At 41.6% G+C, this 25,257-nt stretch overlaps 2 protein-coding genes across 19 annotated transcripts in view; one reads left to right on the forward strand and one right to left on the reverse strand.

The window, feature by feature from the left end:
- The window catches only part of NDUFAF6 (NADH:ubiquinone oxidoreductase complex assembly factor 6), a 36,203-nt gene extending 33,105 nt beyond the window's left edge, over positions 1 to 3,098 (reverse strand). Inside the window, exon 1 of one of the 2 annotated variants that reach the window (XM_001925041.6) lies at positions 2,873 to 3,098. In XM_001925041.6, the coding sequence (XP_001925076.4) occupies positions 2,873 to 3,069 (197 nt within the window). In that variant the 5' untranslated portion in view covers positions 3,070 to 3,098. The remainder of the gene's footprint in view (positions 1 to 2,872) is intronic. The other variant, XM_021089081.1, reaches the window with a different exon arrangement.
- Positions 3,178 to 25,257, forward strand: part of LOC106510020 — an 89,124-nt gene continuing 67,044 nt past the window's right edge. For 2 of the 17 annotated variants that reach the window (XR_002343202.1, XR_002343204.1), the window contains exons 1-5: positions 12,690 to 13,017; positions 13,452 to 13,704; positions 15,760 to 15,830; positions 18,027 to 18,123; positions 18,871 to 18,997. Coding sequence is in view for 9 of the 17 variants with exons in the window: in XM_013996586.2 (XP_013852040.1) it covers positions 15,746 to 15,830; positions 18,027 to 18,123; positions 18,871 to 18,997 (309 nt within the window). In the remaining 8 variants the exon portion in view is untranslated. Of the gene's footprint in view, positions 3,334 to 12,686; positions 13,018 to 13,448; positions 13,705 to 15,720; positions 15,831 to 15,967; positions 16,008 to 18,026; positions 18,124 to 18,870; positions 18,998 to 25,257 lie in introns of those variants that run through there. The other 15 variants (XR_002343206.1, XM_021089082.1, XM_021089084.1 and 12 more) reach the window with 15 other exon arrangements.

A 25,257-nucleotide genomic window follows, 5' to 3' on the forward strand; every position in this document is an offset into this window, starting at 1 on the left:
CCAGTTACCTGAGAACTGTCCCAAACAGTGAGAAATGCCATATTATGATGGCTTTATATAGCAACAGCTTTATACAGCAACAGTTTTATATGACAACCTTTTGATCATTCATTTATTCACTCTAACATTTATTCAGTGCTTACTATGTGCCAGGCACTGCTAGATACTGAAGACAGCTACGGACTTCAGTCTAGTAGGGAGAGGCAGACTATGAGAAACAAGCATACGTTATGCTAGGATTGCTGTGCTTATTTCATGGACCTGTGCAACTAAGGCACAAAGCAAGAAGTGGTTCCTCAGTGTGCTGGAGAACTGCACTTCCACACATCATCATCACTACCACCTCCTCATCCTCCACCCCCCTTTTTGTTTGTCCAACACATCCCAGGCCAGGGACTGAACCAGCGCACAGCTGTAACCAGAGCCACAGCAGTGATGACAGATCTCAACCCACTAAGCTATGAGGAAACTGCCCTCATCGCACAACAGCACTAAACCCAAAGCCTGAGGCAGCGATCCTCAAAACCAAACCCTAACAACTATGTAAATCAGGTTTGCGATTTTCCCACAAACCTTGATTCCTAGAAGAGCTATGCTTGGCTAGCCTGAAGTTACGGCCTGGTGTCGTTCATAATATTTGGAAGCCTTGCATAAGATACTTGTCTAGAACAGCTCTGCATATATCATTTCAGAGGTCAAGTCTTACAAAGATTAATGGATAATTAGAAGCTAAAAGATGGGAACTTTGCTTTCACAATTCTTAATGCATAGATCTCCATTAATGCTACCCTGTTTCTCCTACAAGAAATCAGCAAGTAAATAAGGTGGATATGAACACTATCTTAAAAAGGGGTCGGAGTTCCCATCATGGCACAGTGGTTAACGAATCCGACTAGGAACCATGAGGTTGCAGGTTCGATCCCTGGCCTCACTCAGTGGGTTGAGAACCTGATGTTGCCGTGAGCTGTGGTGTAGGTCGAAGACGTGGCTCAGACCCCGCGTTGCTGTGGCTCTGGTGTAGGCCTACAGCTCCGATTAGACCCCTAGCCTGGGAACCTCCACATGTCACGTGAGCAGCCCTAGAAAAGACAATAAATAAATAAACAAATAAAATTTTTAAAAAATAAAAAAATAAAAAGGGGTCAAAGGAGTTCCCATCATGGCTCAGTGGAAATGAACCTGACTAGGATCCATGAAGACGCAGGTTCCATTCCTGGCCTTGCTCAGTGGGTGAAGGATCCAGTACTGCTGTGAGCTGTGGTGCAGGTCGAAGACATGGCTCAGATCTGGCGCTGCTGTGGCTGTGGTGTAGGCCAACGGCTACAGCTCCAATTTGAACCCTAGCCTGAGAACCTAAATATGCCACAGGTGTGGCCCTAAAAAGACCAAAAACTAACTAAATAAATAAGGGTTAAAAACAAAATACTGAAATGCATGGGAATTTTGTCGTTATGCTACATTTTGGTAAAATAGAATTTTTAAAAATTGGATTTACTAGCCCAATCAAATCCAAGGTAATTTAATTATTCTAGCACTTCTCAGAAGTCCTTGGGACCAGGTACTTTTGAGTCTTTATACCACTGTTATAAATCAAGGATAGGAGAAGCAAAGTGAAAACTAAGCCATCTACTACTCAGCCATAAAAAAGAAAAAAATAATGCCATTTGCAGCTACGTGGATGGAACTAGAGACTCTCATACTAAGTTAAGTCAGAAAGAGAAAGACAAATACCATATGGTAGCACTTATATCTAGAATGTAATATATGGCACAAATAAACCTTCCACAGAAAAGAAACTCACCGACTTGGAGAAGAGATTTGTGCTTGCTGACAGGGGGTGGGGTGGGGGCGGGGGGGTGGAGTGGAGGGATGGACTGGGAATCTGGGATTAATAGATGCAAACTATTGCACTTAGAGTGGATAAGTAATGAGATCCTGCTCTATAGCACAGGAAACTATATCTAGTCACTTAGGATGGAACATGATGGAAGATAATGTTAGAAAAATAATGTATATATACATATGTGTGTGTATATGCGTGACTGGGTCACTGCTGTACAGTAGAAAACTGACGGAACACTGTAAACCAACTATAATGGAAAAAAACTTTTTTAAATCATTAAAATCAAAATTAAAAAAAAAAAAAGAAACTAAGCCATCCAACTCTGCAGTCAGACTCGGACTTCAGATGTGCCAGGTAACCTGATTCATTCAATTCTCTTCACAAATGACTAACAACGCTCCAAGGTGCCAGGCCTTTCAGATGTTACAGGAACAAAACTATCATCAAGATTCTGATTTTATAAGCTATTTTACCGAACTCAGGTAAATTCCCAAATCTCTCTAAATCCTGGTTTCCATGTCTGTTAAATGAGATAAACTTTATACTGTACTCATTGTACCCTTGCTTTGTGCCAGGCACTTTCTAAATGCTTTGATCCACATATCTTTAAGTGGTAGGTCTACACCTGTCTGTCACACCTTATAACGAAGATGAAATAAGTTATTTGTGAACTATTTTGCATAGTGCTTGACAGAAGGAAGAACTCCAAGTTAGCTACTGTTGTCATTAAAATCAGTTACTGGTCATTTCTCAAATTTTACAAAAGCTGTGCACGATTAGGTAAAAGCTAAGGTTCAGATAAGGTGACAGCCAGAGGAATTTTGCCACAATTTTGTCACCGGCGTGAAAGTTCTCGTTGCCACACTCCCCCCATACATCCCACCGGGGCCAACCCGAGCACACTCGCCGAGTGATGCGAGGAATGTGCAGGTCCGCTAGTCCAGGAGAGCTCGGAGGCCCACAGAGCCCACCAAGGCCCCTTCCAGCTGCTCCCCTACCTCCCACCAGGGGCAGACCCGGCTCGCTCACCGCAGCAGTTCCATGCAGTAGCGGTCCGTGCCCGAGGCACCCGATCCGCTCGCCGCGGCCACGCTTCGCCCTGACCCCGCGGACCCCGGCAGCCGCCGTGCGCGGGCCCACAAACCGCCGGGCGGCCGGCGGCGGCACAGGCCCGGAAGGCCAAGCCGTAGCGGGCCCCACGCCGAACCCAGCATGGAGGCGGCCATGACACCGACGCCGCGTGCCCTTTGACCCCGGGCTGTTGGCGCCCGGCCACGCCACGCCCCCAGCAGGTCCCGCCTAGCTTCTCCTAGTTGCTAGAAGGCGAACTGCGAATGCCACTCGGAGAAGAGCCAGGTGTCGCTGTGGTCCTCTACAAATGCGCCGCCGCCGCACTCCTCGGCCTTATAGGTTCCAGGAAAGCCCCGCCTAAGACGGATCTTGGCCTCTCCTCATCCCTTCCAGGTCCTTCTGAAGATATATTTATCAAGGTAGGAGGATAGAGAATAACTGACAGTTTACTAGCTTGATTTGCAAATTTTAAATATTTATTCACATGGTATGTGAGCCTTCTTTGGTACTCTTACACTCAGGCCCCTCAAATGTTACAGGTGGGTCTAGTTGCCACGAACTGACCTGGTCCAAGCCGGCAGCTGCCTGCCTCTCGATCTCAGTGACACCTCTTGCCTCCAGATTTGCTCAAACTTTTCTTGTTGCAGCCACGCAAGTTCTTTCTAAAATATACCTCTGATCATGACTCTTACCTGCTTGACACACTTTACTGCGTGTTGGGTAAAACCTTTCAAAGCCTGTTTTTACCTTTCAGCCCTACCCCTAACTATTAGCATTTGTAACTCCAGCTTAATTTTGCCCCTCAAACTGCACCTAAGAGCTAGACCTGGAGTCTGGACCTAAGAGCTCTAGCCAATTCACCCTGCTCTGATTTTACTTCCTGAGACTGCCTCTTTTCCGCTAATGCGGGACCTCAGTCCCTGCTGCATCTCTTTTTTTCCCTGGGCTTCTGTCCTTTAGCTCTGACAGTTACACACTAGTCTTTCTGATACCAAAGTTTAAAGCTCCATTAAAAAAAAAAAAAAAAATCACGTATCTACATCTCTACTTCTGGTCTTCTGCCTGTCTGGATTTTTCCATCTCAACATCCTACCTTTATTTCAAAGTCCTTATGTCTAAAAACCAAATCAAACTAACTAATCTTCTTAGTCTCTTCATTTTTCTGGCCACTGTCCCCCTTCTCATAACTAGGGGAAACATTATGGAGTCATCCTTTCATATTCATACCTAACTGGTGAGGTCATATCATTTTTTTTTTTCCATTCTGTGGCAGCATAGTTGGTATAGCACTACCTGGATTCATATTCTGGCTCTGCCTCCTATCTCTGTGACCTTAGGTGACAGACTTACTTTTTCTTATGCCTCAAATTCCTCTGCTATGAAATGGAAATAATAGTAGAACCTCTCTCATAAAGTTCTGTTGAGAATTAAATGAATTAATACATTTAAGGCACCTAAGGTAGTGCCTGGCCTATAAACAGCACTCAAAACAAGTCAACCATGTAGGAAAAACATATAGAAAGATAGTTTACAATAACCAAAAAGATTGCTGGGTACTCAATGGAACCTTAGACATTGTCCGCATTATCTAATTATGTGGGGTCTTTGTGCCTTTCATTGTCTTTGAACTATTTTACAATTCTGTAAGTGGTAGACTATTGACAATAATGCAAATTATTCTTGTCCATAAATATGCAAATTATATCCTTTGGTGAGCCATTTGATTATTGTCTGTTGGATACTGACCAGTTTTGCAAGTTTTCATATCTTTTAAGCAGATTTACTTAAGCATTCCTGACCGCCTGTGTAAGTCTAGTAGTTTGAATACTTCTTTGAATTGGTTGCAATATTTTACTGGTTCCCCCACTAACTAAAGAGTTCAATGAAATTTTTGACATATGTTGATTTTTACTTCTGTATGAGAGTCTTGACTGTACAGTTTTGTTAAAAATTATTTTTTTAACAGCTGTCATTAGTTATTATTAACTTCTCTTTTGTTTTATTTCTAATACCTAGTTTCACATCTTTCTGATGGGTCTGTTTCTTTTGTTTTATTGTCTCTAGGCCAGTCAATCTATATATATTAAAAAAATACAGCCATATCTAGTAATTCTAGTAATCATAAATGCATACTAAAAGTGTTATGAGCCTGAAGACAGAATTTCACTTAATGGCAATAGAGGAAAAATTAAGAACTTTTAAAATTATTCTATGGATAACACACTATCACCAGCTAACATTTATTGAATAGCTATTATTTGCTAATCTTTAATTAATTTTTTTGGAATTATGAGCACATGAAATGATTTCCTTAATGTAACTTCTTGGTATCAAAATAATTCCCTGGTGGCTCAGTGGGTTGAGGATCCAGCATTGTCACTGCTGAGACTCTGTTTACCACTGTGGCAGAGATTCGATCCCTGGCCCAGAAACTTCTGCATGCCGCAGGCACAGCCCCCCTCCCTCCACCAAAAAACCCCAGTATATTTGAAATATGTGTACACTTTTATTCAGTTAGCATTATAATTAAGAAGAAGCTCAGTGCTTAAACAGAAAATTAACTTTGAGAAATAAATGACCACATAAGTATGGTTTGTTAACTGGACTTTAGATGTTGTAGTTGCTTACTCTGTCCTCTTTGAGTATATGACTCTCTCCATGGTAATTATAACTGATCCATCTGTGTCATGAGATATAATAACGTTTGCTTCCAAGCTTTAGCCAATAAATATTGTCTCATGGTTCATTGCTATATTATAAAGAATTATGCATTATTGTTCCAGAATACTTCTCCACCTCTTATTTTTCCATGGCCTCTGGAAGTGAGTTTCATTCCTTATGTTAAGAGTCAGGCTAGCCTGTTGGCTTTTATATGACACCTTGAGTATCTAAAGGGTCTGAGAGGTTCTGCACCAAGACCACAGCTGGTTAAATCTCCCCACACAGGAATACTCCTCCAGCTTTGCCATGGAGTTCAGGGATCAGCTAACTTCTCATAAGTTCATTTTGTTTTTGTTACTTTTTGAAAAAAAATTTTGTTATAATTGATTTACAATGTTCTGTCAATTTCTGCTGTACCAGTTATATATGTGTGTATACACACACATACACACATACATTCTTTTTATCACATTATCTTCCATCATGTTCCATCACAAGTGATTAGATATAGTTCCCTGTGCTACCACCTGTGGCTCCAGTCCCCTCAGAGATCAGTACAGAGGAAGGTGCTGCAGTTGAGCCCCACCCATTGTTGCTCTTACTCCTCTGGGAACACACATGCCCTGCCACTGCCACTACGAAACACTCCCTGCACAGCCTACACTTGCCTGAGGGTCACTGCTACTTCCCAGGGCCCTGCAACTAGAAGCAACCAGTGCCACCTTCTGGCGGGTCCTTGTCACTGTCAAGGGTCCAGCAACTGGGCACTACTACCAGCCCTGCCCATTGCCTCCATCTCCCTGGAACCATGCACAGCACCCTATCAAGGGGATAACAGCCTGCACACACTGAGGAAAGAGACTGCAAGCATACAAACCAAAAGTAGCTCTCACACCAGAAATAAGTATTAAGCCCTCACAAAATACCCAGGGGCACTCTTGCATATAAATAGCTCTCCAGGACTATAGTAGTTGTTTTCCCTAAACTCACAAAATAAGAAAAAAATCTAAGCAGGAGTTCCGGTTGTGGCACAGCAGAAACGAATCCAACTAGGAACCATGAGGTTGCAGGTTCGATCCCTGGCCTTGCTCGGTGGATTAAGGATCCGGCATTGCCATGAGCTGTGGTGTAGGTCACAGACGAGGCTCAGATTCAGTGTTTCTGTGGCTCTGGCTTAGGCCAGTGGCTACAGCTCTGATTAGACCCCTAGCCTGGGAACCTCCATATGCCACGGAAAGCAGCCCTAGAAAAGGCAAAAAGACAAAAAAAAAAAAAAAAAAAAAAAAAAAAAAAAAGAAAGAAAAAAAAAAAGAAAAGAAAGAAGGAAAATATATTTGAAGAAAGTATGGCTGAAAACTTTACAAATCTAGAGGAAATAGCTATCAAGATACAGGAAGCACAGAGGGCCCCAAATAAGTTAAACCCAAACAGGCCCACACCATGACATATTATAATAAAAATGGCAAAAGTTCAGGCTAAAGAGAGGATTCTAAAGGCAGCAAGAGAAAATCAAAGCATTAATTGTAAGGGAACCCCCTTAAGGCTACTATCAGCTGATTTCTCTACAGAAACACTACAGGCCAGAAGAGAGTGGCAAGATAGATCCAAAGTTCTAAAAGGGAAAAATTTGCAGTCTAGAATACTCTACCCAGCAAGAATATCATTTAAAATAGAAGGAGAAATAAAGAATTTTTGCAACAAACAAAAACTAAAAGAGTGTAATACCAAACCCATTTTTTAATCTCATTAAAGGAAATTTGGAAAGTACTGGCAGATGTAGAAAAAACCATGCTAAAACCTGTAATTCAAATAATTACTGTTCACATTTTATATTTTCTTCCATACTTTTTTTCCATGCATAGGCTCTTTGCTTGTTTTTACACATGGCCTGTACACTGTAATTTGATTCCCTAACATGGTCATACACATTTTCTTAAGCCATTATTCCATTCATTTTGAAACATTTATTGGAAGTCTTCTCTCTGCCTGCCCTGTACCAGTTGCTAGGATTCCAGAGAGAACAAATACATATGCTCCATGTCCTCAAAGAACTTACCCCTTAGTGGTAAAAATATTTAAACACACAAAAATCATCACAACTAAATAAATGATTATAAAGTGGGATGACTATTGTTAGATTAATAAGGATATAGGTTCAAGACACAAAATAACACTGCTGTAAACGAAGTAGACATTTGTTTTTTTCAAGTCGCAGTTTGGGTGTCAGCAGTCTAGGGTTGCAGGAAGAATCCAGGGTACCTGAGATTTAGGCTCTTTCAGTCTTGTTCCATCATTTAAGGGGTATAGTCCTCACCCGCGTGTCCAAGATGACCCATTGCTAGTGGCCAGCCAGCAGCAATAGTGTAAGGGGAAGTTGCAAGATGCTTTTCTCTTTCAGACAGGAATTTCTTCATCATTTTTGTGCATGGCATATAACAATATATGTGCTTCTCTAAACGTTAAATAGTAAGATCTAGCAGTGAGTCAGATTTCAAGTTTCATGGGGTCATGACCATAAACAATAGCAAAAAACTGTTTGTGATTTCATGTGAGGACAAGATCACAGTACTCCTAATACTTCCTGCTATATTCATAATTGAAGCTAATGCTAAGTTTTAATTAGCAGTTAGTGAAAATATATAGTTTTTTTTTTCCTATTCAAAGTCACAGACACCTCCCTCCACCCCATGAATTCTGTTCACAGCTTCCTTGATCTAAGAGCCCTCTGCTTTTAGGACACAACCCTGAATTTGCCCATCACATGTGCTCATATCCCATTGGTCAGAACTTAGTTTTCTCCAGTAGAAGCTTGAAATAGTCTTCATTCCAGGCAGCCATGAGCCTAGTTAGAAATCAGGACCCTATTATTATTGAAAATGAAGAGAAGGGATATTGGGGAAACATTAACAAAAAAGAACCAGATAGGAGTTCCGTCGTGGCTTAGTGGTTAATGAGCTCGACTAGCATCCATGAGGATCAGGTTTCAATCCCCAGCCTCATTCAGTGGGTTAAGGATCCGGCGTTGCCGTGAGCTGTGGTGTAGATCACAGACACGGCTTGGATCTGGTGTTGCTGTGGCTGTGGATCTGGTGTTGCTGTGGCTGTGGTGTCGGCCAGCAACTACAGCTCTGATTCAACCCTTAGCCTGGGTACCTCCATGTGTCCCAGATGTGGCTCTAAAAAACCAACCAAACAAACAAAAAACCAGATACCAGAATTTAACAGAGAGTCCTAATCCAGATCATGAGATCAGGAAAAGTATCTCTGAGAAGTGACAGTTAAGCTGAGATTTGAAATATTATTAGTAATAGTAACAATACCTGTTATTCATTGAGAGCTTACCCTGTGCTAGATAGTCTTCTAGTATACTGTGTGTATTCATTCAGTCTCACAATAGCCATACTCAGTGTAGCACTGAAAGTCCTACATCCCAGGAAACCCCTTGGCCTATGGCAAACTGGATGGTTTCACTCTATTGGTACTCTTGTTAGCATCCCCATTTTATAGAAAAGGAATCTAAGGCATGAAAAGTTCAAATAATTTGCTAGTAATGAGCATAGGAAAGATTTACACTTAGGAAGGCTATTCCACAACTTACCTGCTTAACTGTTGTGTTAGTTTGCACCCTATAGATAGAGTGGCCTAAACAGCAGAATTTATTTTCTCACAATTCTGGATGTCCAAGATCAAGGTGTTAGCAGAGCTAATCTCCTCTGAGGCCTCCCTCCGTGCTTGTATATGGCCCCCTTCTCCCTGTATCTTCATGTGGTCTTCCCTCTGGGGGTGTCTGGATCAGAATCTTCTCTTTTATGAGGATGCAGGTCAGAATAGGGCACACCCTCATGATCTCACTTTACCTCAACTTACCTTGTTAAAGATCCTCTTTCTGAATAACAGTCACATTCTGAGGTATTGGAGGTTAGGACTTCAATATATGAATGAGGGGGAGGTGCACAATTCAGCCTGTAACAACCACTATATTCTACTGCCTGCCAGTGGGGGTGGGGTGGTATTCCGAGGGAACAGCATGTCCAGAAGCCCTGAATCAGTAAAGGGTTCAGCACACTCAAAGAACAAAGTGAAAGCCTGTGTAACTGTACTTACTGAGTATGCAAGAGGGTGGACCATCTGAGATTGGAGAGGTAAACAGGAACTAGATGATGTAACATTTTGAGATTGGAGGATTTTAAGGCACTGGGAAGCCACTGACAGAATTAAAGCAGGAACTTAGATTTTTAAATGACAACTCTAATGACTATTTAGACAATAGATTTGAAACAGGGAGAGGGGTTAGGAGTTCATGGCTACAGATGGCCAGAGCTGCTGGACAGGTGACTTGGACAGGTGTAGTTGTCGAGATGGAGAAAAGTGGGTGCATATCAGACACTTTTCAGCAGCAGAACTTGCTGATGCACAGAAGGATCAGGAAAAAGATGCTTCTTGCTTTCTTCACCTTTTTGTGTGTGTATGGGAAGAGCTGGGCACCATCCTCAGCCCACAGAGGTAAAACCAATGAGCCAAGTATGGTGTTTCCAGTCCCATCAGTAGAGTGGTCCAGGGCTTTGCATGTGCCCTGCCCTGGCCAAGGTCACCCATGGAAGTTTGCTATGGATTTCTCAGAAAAATTCCTCACTAATAAAAGGAGACATAACATACAAAACACTTGTGAAACACTCTTGCCAAAAAAGGTTTAACATCAATATAATTAAGCTTATAAATCTAATTTTGAAGTTTACAAGAATATAAAGGGAATAAGATAAGTGATACTGTGTGAGAGTGGGATGGATTGGGAATTTGGGGTTAATAGATGTAAACTGTTGCCTTTGGAATGGATAAACAATGAGTATAGCACTGGGAATTATGTCTAGTCACTTATGATGGGGCATAATATGAGAAAAAAGAATGTATACATATATGTGTAACTGGGTCACATTACTGTACAGTAGAAAATTGACAGAACACTGTAAACCAGCTATAGTGGAGAAAATAAATGAAAAAAAAAGGATACTGTGGAAAAGCATATCATTTTTCACAGAACTCAAACAAAATATTTTAAAGTTTGTTTGGAAGCACAAAAGACCCAGAATAGCCAAAGACATCCTGAAAAAGAAAAATGGAGCTAGAGGAATCAGGCTCCCAGAACTTCAGACTATACTACAAAGCAACAGTCATCAAAACCACATGGTACTGGCACAAAGACAGAAATACAGATCAGCAGAACAGGATAGAAAGACCAGAATTAAACCCACGCACCTACAGTCAACTCATCTATGACAAAGGAGGCAAGAAGATACAATGGAGAAAGGACAGCTTGTTCAATCAGTGGTGCTGGGAAAACTGGACAGCCACATGGAAAAGAATGAAATCAGAACACTCCCTACCACCAGACACAAAAATAAACTCCAAATGGATTAAAGACCTAGATATAAGACCAGACACTATCAAACTCCTAGAGGAAAACATAGGCCAAACACTCTCTGACATAAACGATAGCAACATCTTCTCAGATCCACCTCTTACGGTATTGACAATAAAAGCAAAAATAAACGGGACCTAATCCAACTGAAAAGTTTCTGCACAGCAAAGGAAACCCTAAACAAAATGAAAAGACAACCCACAGAATGGGAGAAAATCTTTGCAAGTGAAGCGACTGACAAGGGATTAATCTCCAAAATTTATAAACACCTTCTGCAGCTCCATACCAAAAAAAAAAAAAAAAAAAAAACAAAAATCCCGTCAAAAAATGGGTGGAAGATCTAAACAGACAGTTCTCCAAAGAAGACATACAGATGGCAAAAAAAGCACTTGAAAAGATGTTCAGCATCACTCATTATTAGAGAAGTGCACATCAAAATCACTATGAGATACCACCTTACACCAGCCAGAATGGCCATCATCCAAAAGTCTACAAACAATTAGTGCTGGAGAGGGTGTGGAGAAAAAGGACCCCTCTTACACTGTTGGTGGGATTGTAACTTGGTGCAACCACTGTGGAAAACAGTATGAAGATTCCTCAGAAAACTAAACATAGAGCTACCATTTGATCCAGCAATCCCACTCCTGAGCATCTATCCAGAGAAAACCCTGACTCGCAAAGACACATGAACTCCGATGTTTGTTGCAGCACTATTTGCAATAGCCAAGACATGGAAACAACCTAAATGTCCATCAACAGAGGAGTGAATCAGGAAGATGTGGTACATATACACAATGGAATATTACTCAGCCATTAAAATGAACAAAATACTGGCATTTTTAGCAACATGGATGGACCTAGAAATTATCATGCTAAGTGAAGTCAGACAATAAGACACCAACATCTAATGCTTTTGTGGAATCTGAAAAAAGGACAGACTGAACTTCTTTGCAGAACAGATGCTGACTCACAGACTTTGAAAAACTTATGGTCTCCAAAGGAGACAGTTTGGGGTGGGGGATGTGCTGGGGTTGTGGGTTGGAACTCCTATAAAATTGGATTGTGATGATCATTGTACAACTATAAATGTAATAAATTCATTGAGTAATAAAAAAGAATAATTCAAAGGAAAAATTCAATGAAAAAACAAATTAGGGGAATGTTCTAAATTAAAAAGGACCAAAGAAATATAAAACCAAGTGCACTGTATGAAACTTGATTAGATTTGGCTTCAAAATATAAGCTTTTGAACATATTTTAGGGTCAGCTGAGGAAATTTGAATTTGGGACCAAAGGTTAAGTGATGTTAGGGGATTACTCTTAGTTCTTCTTAAGTGTGATGTTATTGTCGTTTTACGAGACAGCTTTACTCTCAGGAAATACAGGCTCAATTATGTAGGGAGAGAGTGGTGTGATATCTGCGACTTATTTTCAAATGATACAGGAAACAAAATAAAAATGTGTGCACATAGGGAGTTCCCTTCATGACTCAGCAGTTGACGAGCCTGACTAGGATGCAGGAGGACGCAGGTTTGATCCCTGGCCTTGCTGAGTGGGTTAAGGATCCGGCATTGCCGTGAGCTGTGGTGTAGGTGGCAGACGCTGCTCGGATCCTGTGTTGCTGTGGCTGTGGTGTAGGCCGGCCACTGTGGCTCCAATTCCACCCCTAGCCTGGGAACTTCCATATGCCACAGGTGCAGCCCTTAGAAAGAAAGAAAGAAAGAAAGAAAGAAAGGAAGAGAAAGAAAGAAAGAAAGAGTGCCTGTGTCAACCACGAGTAAAGGCAAGAAATTAAGCAATTTTGGCATGTGGCAAAATGTTCTCAGTTGCTAAATCTAGGTGGAAGATGTATGGTTAGTCATTGCACCACTCTGAACTTCTCAATATGTTTACAATTTTTCAAACCAACCCCTCTTCTTCCTCTGGATTTCTGAATGTGACATCTGTAACTGAAGCAGCGGTGAGGAAGCCTGGACTGAGGATCAAGCTGAAATGCTGACGTGGCTCTGGGTTCCTGCTGACCTCAGTGAGTAGATGCGTTTTTGACCACCCGAGCTGCCCTTCCTCAGAACTTTTTGTGTGTGACATAATCCGTATATCTTACAATTTAAGAGATTTCAAGTTGAGACATTATCTCTAGTGGAGGCAGGAAAAAGGATTGAAAATAGAGTAGAGTAGTCAGGGAGGTAGCTGGGAAGCCAGGAAGTAGTGGTGTTACAGATATAAATCATAATTCACATATTAACTTGGTCCTCTGCTTTTGAAAATATTATGAGTTTTCCTATATCATTAAGATTTATTTGTAAACATTTTATTTAATATGTTTGAGTAGGTAATATATTCCTGTGGCAGATTAAATATGACCACAGATTATTTTTATAGCTGCTCTCATCAAGAGGTGGGAGTCTTTTTCCCAACCCTTGAATCTGAGCTGTCTTTAACATTTGCTTTGACCAGTAGAAGATAACAGAAGTGCCATTGTGCAAGTTCCAGAACCTGCATTTCAGAAACCTTAGCTTCTGCTTTTCCCTCTTGAAGACGTCTCTGAATCTGCCATTAAGGAAACTAGTTTAACCTACTGGAGGATAAGAGGTCATGTGGAAGAAATTTAGACAAGAGCCAAGAGCAACTGCCAGACATGTGAATGAAGTCCCTTTGGACCTTCGTGCCCACCAGATAGCCCAGTTGAATTCCGCCATGTGACTGAGGCCAGGTAAACAAGCAGCAGAACAACCCAGCCAACCACAGAACCAGGAGAAATAATAAATCATTGTTGTTATAAGTCATCCAGTTTGGGGGTGGTTTGTTATACAGCAGTTGATTACTAATGCAATTTCCATGGAGCAAAACATTTTAAATATAAAAATATTCAAGTGAGGACTTAAAGAGATATTTGAGCACCCATGTTCAGAACAGCATCTTTCAAAATTGCCAAGCAATCCTCATGTTCACTGACTAATGGATGGATTAAAATGTGGTGTGTGTATACACACTCACACTCACACACACACACAATGCAATTGTTATTCAGCCTTAAAAAGGAAATTCTGAAGTTTCCGCATGGCTTAGTGTATTAGGGACCCAGAGTTATCACTGCCGTGGTACAGGTTCGATCCCTGGGCTGGGAACTTCTGCACACTGTGGGTGCTGCCAAAAAACTAAAAAGGAGCAGTTCCCATTGTGACTCAGTGGAAACGAATCTGACTAGCATCCATGAGGATGCAGGTTCAATCCCTGGCCTTGCTCAGCGGGTTAAGGATCCGGCGTGGCCGTGAGCTGTGGTGTAGGTCGAAGACACAGCTCGGATCCCACGTTACTGTGGCTGTGCCGTATGCCATCAACTACAGCTCCAATTCAGGCCTTAGCCTGGGAACCTCCAAATGCCATGGGTGCAGCCCTAAGAAGACAAACAAAAAACAACAAACAAAATAAAAAGGAAATTCTGACACAAGGTATGACATGGATGAACCTTGAAGACATTATGTTAAGTGAAATAAGCCAGGCACAAAGGATATACTATATATGTTTCCTCTTACATAAGGTATCTGGAATAGTCAAATTCATACAGATAGAAGGTAGAATGGAGAGGGAGGAACGGGGCATTATTGTTTCATGGGTACAGAGTTTGTTTTGCAAAATGAAAAGAATTCTGGAGATGGATGAAGGTTACACAACAATGTGAATGTTGCAGAACTATATGCTTGAAAACAGTTATGATGGTAGGTCACAGATTTTTCCCAGTTTGTTTTTGGTTTTGACTTTTCATGTAGAATCTTGCTGTGTAGAAATTTGTAATATATTTTTAGGTAGTCAAACTTACCAGTATTTACTTTTTTTTTTTTTTTTTTTTTTTTTTTTTGTCTTTTCTAGGGCTGATCCCATGGCACATGGAGGTTCCCAGGCTAGGGGTGTAATTGGAGCTGTAGCCTCTGGCCTATGCCAGAGCCACAGCAGCTCGGGATCCGAGCCACATCTGTGACCTACACCACAGCTCACGGCAACACCAGATCCTTAACCCACTGAGCGAGGTCAGGGATCGAACCCGCAACCTCATGGTTCCTAGTTGGATTCGTTAACCACTGTGCCACGACAGGAACGCCTTTTTTTTTTTTTTTTTTTTGTCATAATGTTTTATTCAGTTTCTGAAGGGTTCGTTTGCTTAGTGTTGTGTATGTTCCAGAATCCTAAGTCTGGGCCAGTGTTTTGAGTATTAAGACGTATACAAATATCCCGCTACCACTAATTTTCCTTTAACGAAAAAAGCCCTAGAGAAACCTAAGAAATTTGGGGCTTACTGGAAAATATGTTTTATAATTTATATTACATTTAATTTGAATCAAGTTTCCCTTTTTCTAAGTATTCCTTACCCATTTTAATGCTAATGTTCTTAATGTTTTTCTTTTTGAGCTCTATGAGCTTATATATACTCCATCTATCAAATCTGTTTTAAGTGTTTGTCATACTTTTGTCAAATGGCTTTCCAGTTTGTTGTTTACTTTTAGTTATTAATAACATGTTTTATTATATGTAGTTTTTTATTTTAAAAGCTGTATATATTCACTGAAAAAATTAAGTAATACAAGACCATATATACTGAGTACACATAAACACATATATTAAATGTGTATATTAAATATATATGTAATAAACCCTCTCATACTGCTAAGGGTATGTGTGGTGATTCTCTTGACATTTAAAATTTAAACTTTTTATGTTGTTGAATCTACAGAACTTTTCCTTTTTTAATTTCTTCCATGTGTTTGGAAAGACTTAGAAAGACCTTCCCATACAGAAGTCAGAGGTGGAGAAGAGACAGAGCAAATATGGAGAAACCAGTAGGTGGGCTGTTGAGGTTGTCTGGGCAAAATATTATTGTGGCTTGGACTGGAATTGTGGAATAGAGATAAAAAGAGGTGGACAGGTAATATATAATTTGCTTTTTTTTTTTTTTTTTTTTTTTTTTTTTTGCTTTTTAGTGCTGCGCCTGTATCTGCTGGCCTATGCCACAGCCACAGCAACGCCAGATCCAAACCACGTATGCCACCTACAACACAGCTCACAGCAACACCAGATCCTTAACCCTCTGATCAAGGCCAGGGATCAAACCTGCATCCTCATGGACACTAGTCATATTCGTTTCCACTGAGCCACAGCAGGAACTCCTCAATATATAATTTGGAGGTTGGCTTAACAGACAGATTGATGAGGAGAGGTGACGGAGAAAAGAGAAATAAATGATGGCCTAGATTTTTGGCATATGCAGCTAGTGGAATGGGGGTGTCTTTTTCACATTCCTGAGCTGAAGAATGTGGTCTTTATAAGGTGATCGAAGGTATCTTGGTATACGGTATTTTCCCAATGATATTCGACATGTGATCCCCTTTAGCAGGATCCTTAAATATGGGCTGACACACCCTTGACTCTGTGACTGCCCTTGGTCTTTATTTTTGACCTGTCATGTTTTAAATGTGCCTGTTGTGGGAATGTTCTTTTTGTGTTTACAAAGCGTTCTAGAGTTTGTCACTCATTCTCTGCGATGATTTCTTCCTCAGTACTAATGTGGACTAGAGTTTTCCACTCCCCATTCAGTGGGAGCTTCTGAAGGAGTGTTTTGGGCACCAGAGACTCACAAACATGGGCGGGAGCCACGACTCACCCCCACCCCCCGAGTGCTTTCTGTGGTTATCAGATTGTTGCAACGAGGCCCTCGGGCAGTTCCTGGGGGCCGATGCTGCATAAGTCACCACCACCTTTTGTTTCAACATCAGGGTTATCAAAGGAGAATGGTTTATGAGTGTGTGATCTGGAACTGCTGGTTTGGAACTAATCACAGTCAGCAGGTTTGTTTTTGATGTTGCTGTTGTGCAGAACAGTGCCCGGTGAAGCTTCTAGTCCATCTTGAACTCCACAAATAAGTTCAGAGGACACGAACATTTCAGAACATCACAGCAGTGTCAGAGTGCCTACCTCTAGGGAAAGAAATAAAGTTCATTGCCTCTGACCCTTGCGCCCCAGGACAGTGTATCGGAAGCCTGCATGTGACTGCTCTCCCTTAACAGCCCAGAAAAGACGTATCTGACTTCCTGCCAGAAGGACACACACAGAGTTGCTTATCTGAGAGTGATAGTGGCTCATGTGGCCTGTGCTATGCACATGCTCCCTCCTGAGTCTTCTAGCAACCAGTCACACGGGCCAACAAGGGGGAAGGTTCACTAGAGTTAGGAATGTAGCCTGTGGTCTTAGAACAGCTTTTCTGAGCAAAACTAACTGATCCTTCTAGGGAAATAAGCAATCTAGGTCTTTCAAAAAGTCAGTTCTAGCTAATCCACAATTCTGTTGCATAACCAAAGGTCACACCTGCAGGCAAATTAAATGTTTGTCGCTGAGGATATTTCCATCTGGCAAACAAAATACTGTGGGATTATTCTGCTCCCGCTTCCTGGAATGTCCTTGTGTGCTGTGTCTTCGAGGAGGCCATCTGGCCGCAGTCCCAAATCCCCAGCCTTTGACCAGTCACCTCCTGCCTCTTCAGACTCCCGAGAGAGCTATGCAGGGGGACAGTTCTGGCAAGTGAACACTGTTTATTACTCTGTTTATACAAGCCCCACTGCTGAGCTCGTCTGCATCACTTCAAAAGCAAAAAGAGACATAGACAAACCCAACAGAATGGTGGGGACCCAAGACCTAGATCAAAGTGATAAAGCTGCAACTGAAGCTTCCCTGAGTTTGGGGTACCGGAAGAAACTCTCGAGCTTGTCCTTGTCACCAAAAGTCATACTACCCTTTTCTTGCCTCATAAACTTCTACTCCTTACCCATTGAACCCCAGTTCAAATACCTCTTCCTTTCTAATTTTCCTTGATCAGGCCACATCGAAGAGAAATGAGTGGTTCCTTCTTTTGTGATTCAGTAGCAACTTGTGTGTGCTTCTCTTTGATCACTTTACTAGTTCTTTCTCATTGTGGTAATCTGTTTACATGGCCCTCTTCCCAGGCTCCAAAAGTAGACTCTGTTTTATTCCTTTTTTTATTTCCAGTGCCTGGCCAAGTGCCCAGCATTGGGAGGTGTTCGGTGTATTGTTTGGGAAGCCATATTTTCTGGCACTGGAATCAAGGCACCTGGGTGCCCATGGGGTGAGTAGGGCTGCTGTTCGGTGGCCTGGGGCCCAGAGTGAGGGGATCCTTCCTTTTCACACAGAGCCACAAGTTGGCAGGGCTGCGTGATCCCTGAGGGGGCACTTCCTAATTTGCACCAAGATGTTGTATTAGGCTTGCACCCTATTGGAAGAGCAAACCAGCCACTTTAAGAATGGCAGAATGTGAAGAGATTCAACTTGAAAGGAATAGTTCCCCTCATGAAAAGTTTCCACTATTCATTTAACAGCCAAGCCTCCCAGTTACCTGATTTTGGAGAACTTATTGTCAATTTATGAGTGAGAAGAACTTGAATGCATCATGCTTTTCAGTGTAGTGTACTTATCCTCAATTACTGTTTTTCTAAATACACAAGTATACAGTTTTAGACCTGAAAGAAAGTTACCTACTGGTTTTTTTTTTGTTTGTTTGTTTTTGTTTTTTTTTTTTTTTTTTTTGCTTTTAATACTGGCTTTGAGTATAGGCTAAGCCCTAGAAACTAATAAAACTGGCCAGTGTCAAATATCTAACTGGTGGTGGGTTTCTTATTTGCTAAAAGAGATCTATCATACATTTCTATTGGAAACAAGAAGAAGCACAGTGGTCACTATGTTAGCGCAATTGCAGTTTTATTCTTTTCACTCTTTAGTCTCCACTTTGGTCTTGTATTGCCAATTTTTTGAATGCAGAAGCTGCTGATTTTTGAGTTTGTTTTTCTCTCTGTTGCCACTCACCTACCACAAATAGACCATCAACCATGCTGGGGAGAACACTGCTAAATGCTCCACAAAATCACGTCTGTGAAGAAGGAAGATTGATGGTGGCCCCTGCACGAGGCACAGACAAGACCTGTCATAGTTGTCATGTGGTTATGGTGAGTTACTTCTGTGCAAATTGCTCTGAATAGGAATTGAAGAACCAAAGTTTGAAAATAGTTTGCTTTTCGTATATATTAGAAATGACTCCAGGTTTTCTCTATGATAATGGCCTTCCAATGTGGGAGAGAAAAGAATGGTATAGTTTTGCACCAGAAATTGCAAATACCTTATCTAGGCCACAGCCCCTAAGTCAAGCACCCTGGGGGGAACCGCATATCAGTGAACAGTGCCCACTGTGTGTGTTGCAGAGGGAAAAGCTTAGGAGCTCAAGGACTTATGATGTCACTTCCCTTTCTTCTTGTCTTCTTTCTTCATCTCCTCCTGTTTCTTTTCTTCTTTCTTCTTTTGGCACCCACACTGGGTTGCCACCTACAACTTTTTTTTGGCCATGCCTGAGGCATGTGGAACTTCCCAGGCCAGGGACGAACCCATGCCACAGCGGCAGCCTGATCCACTACAGTGACATCGCCAGGTCCTTAACCTGCTGCACCACAAGAGAACTCCTACAATTTGTATTTAATGAGCATCTTTACACATGTGTTTTTATCTGGATGTCTCTTGAATGCCAACGTACCTTCTTCTCAGGTGTTCCTTATCTGCTCCCACATTACCGGATGGGGAGCATCTTGAGGAAAGGAAACAAGTCTCGATTTTATTTGTTTTTACTCCCCAGATGTATAGTAGAGTAAGTGGTTGTTCAATGCATCTTTTAAAATGAAAGTTAATGAAAGCATTAGTGAATGAATGGAGGTAACAAGCCTACCCCTGGTAAATACATCGTTTACTTAAAATTTCTAAAACAGGAGTTCTTGTGCTCAGCGGAAACGAATCCAACTAGGAACCATGAGGTTGCAGGTCCGATCCCCAGCCTCGCTCAGGGGGTTAAGGATCTGGCATTGCCATGAACTGTGGTGTAGGTCACAGACGTAGCTCAAATCTGGTGTTGCTGTGGCTGTGGCATAGGCCAGCAGCAACAGCTCTGATTGGACCCCTGGCTTTGGAACCTCCATATGCCATGGGTACAGGCCTCAAAAGACAAAAAAAGAAAAAAAAATCTGAAACAAACATGTCAGAATATTAAGATTTTCTAACTCAGGGTGGTAGGTATGAATATTCATTATCTTAGTCTCCATACAATTTTTCGTATTTGAAATTTTTGGTAACATTTAAAAACCAAAATGAGTAATGAAGGTGGTAGCAGTATGATAAAAATGCCTTTCTTCAAGGATCTCATCGTTTAATTAAAGAATTGTTCCAATGATTGTAGAGGTCTACTGGGCTGTACATTTTTCAGAGTTGACTGGCTAGCTATAAAAAAAGCAGCATATAACTCTAAACTTAGAAAAGCAGAAGAGGACACTACTTGTCCAGTTTTGCAGGGTATCCTCAGAATCAGCAGATAAGCACTTTGGTATTTTTTTAATGTATATCCAGCCTCTGTGAACTAGGAAATATGGTCAAGAAGAACTGGATGAATTTAGGCAGCATGGTCTTGGCTCACTAAATACCTGGGGTTTGTAAAAAGCTTCTTGAGAGCAAAAGATCTCTGCTCCTTTGGGTCAGATCTGCTCTTCCTCTTCTCCATCCTACTCTCTTCCTGGAATGGACCTGCAAGAACCACATCAGTGGATGCTCATGACTCAGCCTTCTAGTTGGGATCACTTAAAAGTCAAAGAAAGGGAAGAAGGGGAGGGAGGTTAGGTTGCTTAATCCCTTTGTTCCCTTCCTATGAAGTTGCCTCCAGCTGACTGTGTCCCTAACTAAAGGTCATTGTTCCTCTACACGACTCTGTGTCTCTATGTCTCTCTCTCTGTCTCTTGGGTCCAGGAAACATCTCTTCTCCTCATCTGTCATTAATAAACGCCAATGCCTGCACATATGCACCTTTGAAAACAGTCTCTTTGTAGAGTTCCTGTCGTGGCTCAGTGGTTAACGAATCTGACTAGGAACCATAAGGTTGTGGGTTCGATCCCTGGCCTTGCTCAGTGGGTTAACGATCCGGCATTGCCGTGAGCTGTGGTGTAGGTTGCAGACGCGGCTTGGATCCCAAGTTGCTGTGGCTCTGGCGTAGGCCGGCAGCTACGGCTCTGATTCGACCCCTAGCCTGGGAACCTCCATATGCCATGGGAATGGCCCAAGAAACAGCAAAAAGACAAAAAAAAAAAAAAAAGAAAGAAAAAAGAAAAAACAGTCCCTTTGTATATAAAATACCACAAACTAGCCTCTTCTTTGATGTCATCGGTTTTCTTTTGGAATACTGATTTAAAAAGGGCTGGGACCATGATGTTCAAGCTTTACCTTAGCACCCAGGTTTTCTGTCCTTAACTTAGCAGTTGTCAGAAGAGAACTTCAGAAAATTGTGTTTAAACACAAACTCCTGTCTGTACCTGGTGTTCTCAGCTCTTTCTAAATCCTTTCACCTTTCTTTCCTACCACAAAGTTGTAGAAACTGAAATATTAAATTACTGCTAGGAGTTCCCATTGTGGTGCAGTAGAAACGAGTCCGACTGATAACCATGAGGTTGTGGATTCGATCTCTAGCCTCCTCAGTGGGTTGGGAATCTGGCATTGCCATGAGCTGTGGTGTAGGTCCCAGACGTGAGTCAGATCTGGCATTGCTGTGGCTGTGGTGTAGGCTGGCGGCTATAGCTCCAATTTTGGAGACCTATCATCAGTATGAAATAATTATAGTCATCCTGTAATAAATCCACCTTCTGATCATTTTTAGCCACTTTGTGATCTTCATACATTAATACAGTAGTAAATGTAAATAATAATCAGAGAGGGCCATCTAAACATTCATTCTACCATGTAATGATGAAAAGGGAAATGTTTATCAAAATGACTATACCACCTAAGTCAATATACAGATTCAATGCAATCCTTATCAAATTACCAACGACATTTTTCACAGAACTTGAACAAAATATTTTAAAGTTTGTTTGGAAGCACAAGAGACCCAGAATAGCCAAAGACATCCTGAAAAAGAAAAATGGAGCTAGAGAATCAGGCTCCCAGAACTTCAGACTATACTACAAAGCAACAGTCATCAAAACCACATGGTACTGGCACAAAGACAGAAATACAGATCAGCAGAACAGGATAGAAAGACCAGAATTAAACCCACGCACCTACAGTCAACTCATCTATGACAAAGGAGGCAAGAAGATACAATGGAGAAAGGACAGCTTGTTCAATCAGTGGTGCTGGGAAAACTGGACAGCCACATGGAAAAGAATGAAATCAGAACACTCCCTAACACCATACACAAAAATAAACTCCAAATAGATTAAAGACCTAGATATAAGACCAGACACTATCAAACTCCTAGAGGAAAACATAGGCCAAACACTCTCTGACATAAACGATAGCAACATCTTCTCAGATCCACCTCTTACGGTATTGACAATAAAAGCAAAAATAAACGGGACCTAATCCAACTGAAAAGTTTCTGCACAGCAAAGGCAACCCTAAACAAAATGAAAAGACAACCCACAGAATGGGAGAAAATCTTTGCAAGTGAAGCGACTGACAAGGGATTAATCTCCAAAATTTATAAACACCTTCTGCAGCTCCATACCAAAAAAAAAAAAAAAAACCCATCAAAAAATGGGTGGAAGATCGAAACAGACAGTTCTCCAAAGAAGACAGTTCTCCAAAGAAGACATGCCAAGAAACACATGAAAAATGTTCAACATCGCTCATTATTAGAGAAATGCACATCAAAACCACTATGAGGTACCACCTTACACCAGCCAGAATGGCCATCATCCAAAAGTCTACAAACAATTAGTGCTGGAGAGGGTGTGGAGAAAAAGGACCCCTCTTACACTGTTGGTGAGACTGTAACTTGGTGCAACCACTGTGGAAAACAGTATGAAGATTCCTCAGAAAACTAAACATAGAGCTACCATTTGATCCAGCAATCCCACTCCTGAGCATCTATCCAGAGAAAACCCTGACTCGCAAAGACACATGTACTCTGATGTTCATTGAAGCACTATTTGCAATAGCCAAGACATGGAAACAACCTAAATGTCCAACGACAGAGGAGTGGCTCAAGAAGATGTGGTACAGGAGTTCCCGTTGTGGCTCTGGTTAGCAAATCTGACTAGGAACCATGAGGTTTCGGGTTTGATCCCTGGCCTCACTCAGTGGGTTAAGGATCTGGCATTGCCGTGAGCTGTGGTGTAGGTTGCAGACAAGGCTCAGATCTGGCGTTGCTGTGGCTCTGGCGTGGTCCAGCGGCTACAGCTCCGATTCAACCCCTAGCCTGGGAACCTCCATGTGCCGCAGGAGCGGCCCAAGAAATGGCAAAAAGACAAAAAAAAAAAAAAAAAAAAAAAGGTGTGGTACATACACACAATGGAATAGTACTCAGCCATTAAAATGAACGAAATACCAGCATTTTTAGCAACATGGATGGACCTAGAAATTTTCATGCTAAGTGAAGTCAGCCATGCAATGAGACACCAACATCAAATGCTTTCCCTGACATGTGGAATCTGAAAAAAGGACAGACTGAACTTTGCAGAACAGATGCTGACTCACTGACATTGAAAAACTTTTGGTTTCCGGAGGAGACAGTTTTTGGGGGGTGGGGGAATGTGCTTGGGTTATGGGATGGAAATCCTGTGCATGATCATTATACAACTACAGATGTGATAAATTCATTTGAGTAATTAAATAAATAAATAAAATTTAAAAAAGAAAATGGAAATGTGTGTGATTTAGTTAATTTGAAATATTGTGGAAAACAAAAAACAATGAGAACTATAAGTGTCTGGGATAACGTCCCTGGGCCTAGCCAGAGATGTCTGGTGACACTCGAAACTCTTTAAAGCCTTCATCCATACCATTCCCTCTGCCTGGAGCACTTACCCTGCCTCTCCCACTCTTCAACCTCTGCTTTAATGTCACAACCTCAGATAAATCCCTGATTTCAGTTTAAAATAACCACCCACCTCCTGATAGAACCTAGTCCTTTTCCTTTTCCATACTTAGCACAATATAAAGTATATTTGTGTATGTGTTCATTGTCCAATGTCCATCTCACCCATGAGGACAGAAACCAGGTTTGTTTGGTTCCCCCACTGTATTTGCAATTCCTACCACAGTGCCTATCAATATTAGGGGCCCAACCAGTAGTCACAAAATAAGTGAAGGCACAAAGTTCTTAGAAAGGAAGAGACATTGCATTTATGAATTCTAACTCCATTTATACTACTGTTATCAAAGGTGGATTATTTGCTTCCCTTATGAGTATGTCTCAAATAGGGCTATTGAATATTGTTGCCAGGATAAATTGAAATGAATATATGTATATATTTACTGTAGATTTGCATTTTATGAGTCATGTTTTGCTCCAGGAAGGCAAAAGCCCAGCCAAGACCTTGCCATAAATAGTCTTTTAAAAAATAAGTCTTTACTTAGGGTTATAATTAGATGTAGTAGGGGATGCCTGCTGGTTTTGCTTGCACAACTTCCTTTCCACAAATTCCTTAGGTTACAGAACCAAGGACCACCGTGTATGGCCTCTCAGGGGTTGCGCACTCGAAACTCCAGGAAGTCCTACTCACATTCACTGTAACATGAATTACAGTTCTGAAGCTGTGTAAAGGGTGGCCCTGACGTAGGTAAACGCTCCTTATCCACCACATCATCCAACCTGTGGGTCAGCTCCTTTACCGAAGAAGTAGACATGTGATCCAGGCCAGTAAATCATAAAACTATCTCTAGAAATCACCATTGCTTATTGTAGGACTAGACACAAAACCCAAGGAAGCCAAACAGCACCCCTTGGGTAATTATGTAAATGGTAGGAAAGAATCTCTCTTGAGAGTTCCAGTATTGAGAAGCATGACAGTCTATGGAGTTCCCGTTATGACACAGCAGAAATGAATCCTACTAGTATCCCTGAGGATGCGGGTTCGATCCCTGGCCTCACTCGGTGGCTTGGGGATCCGGCATTGCTGTGAGCTGTGGTGTAGGCTGGCAGCTGTAGCTCCAATTTGACCCCTAGCCTGGGAACTTCCATATGCTGCTGGCACGGCTTTAAAAAAAAAAAAAAAAAAAAAGCAGCATGACAGTCTGGAGCTGCTAGGGGTTCTTTTGCTGCAGAGCAATAAAAATATATTTGCAAAGGAAGTTGGCATAGAGAAAGGCAGAACTGAAAGAAGGAGAAAATGAAACAGATTTTTTTGATGATAGAGGTTGATTCCCCAGCTCTGCCTAAACTACTTATGGGCTTTTTGGC

This window comes from Sus scrofa, chromosome 4 (assembly GCF_000003025.6).
Source record: "Sus scrofa isolate TJ Tabasco breed Duroc chromosome 4, Sscrofa11.1, whole genome shotgun sequence".
Classification (NCBI taxonomy): Eukaryota; Metazoa; Chordata; class Mammalia; order Artiodactyla; family Suidae; genus Sus; species Sus scrofa.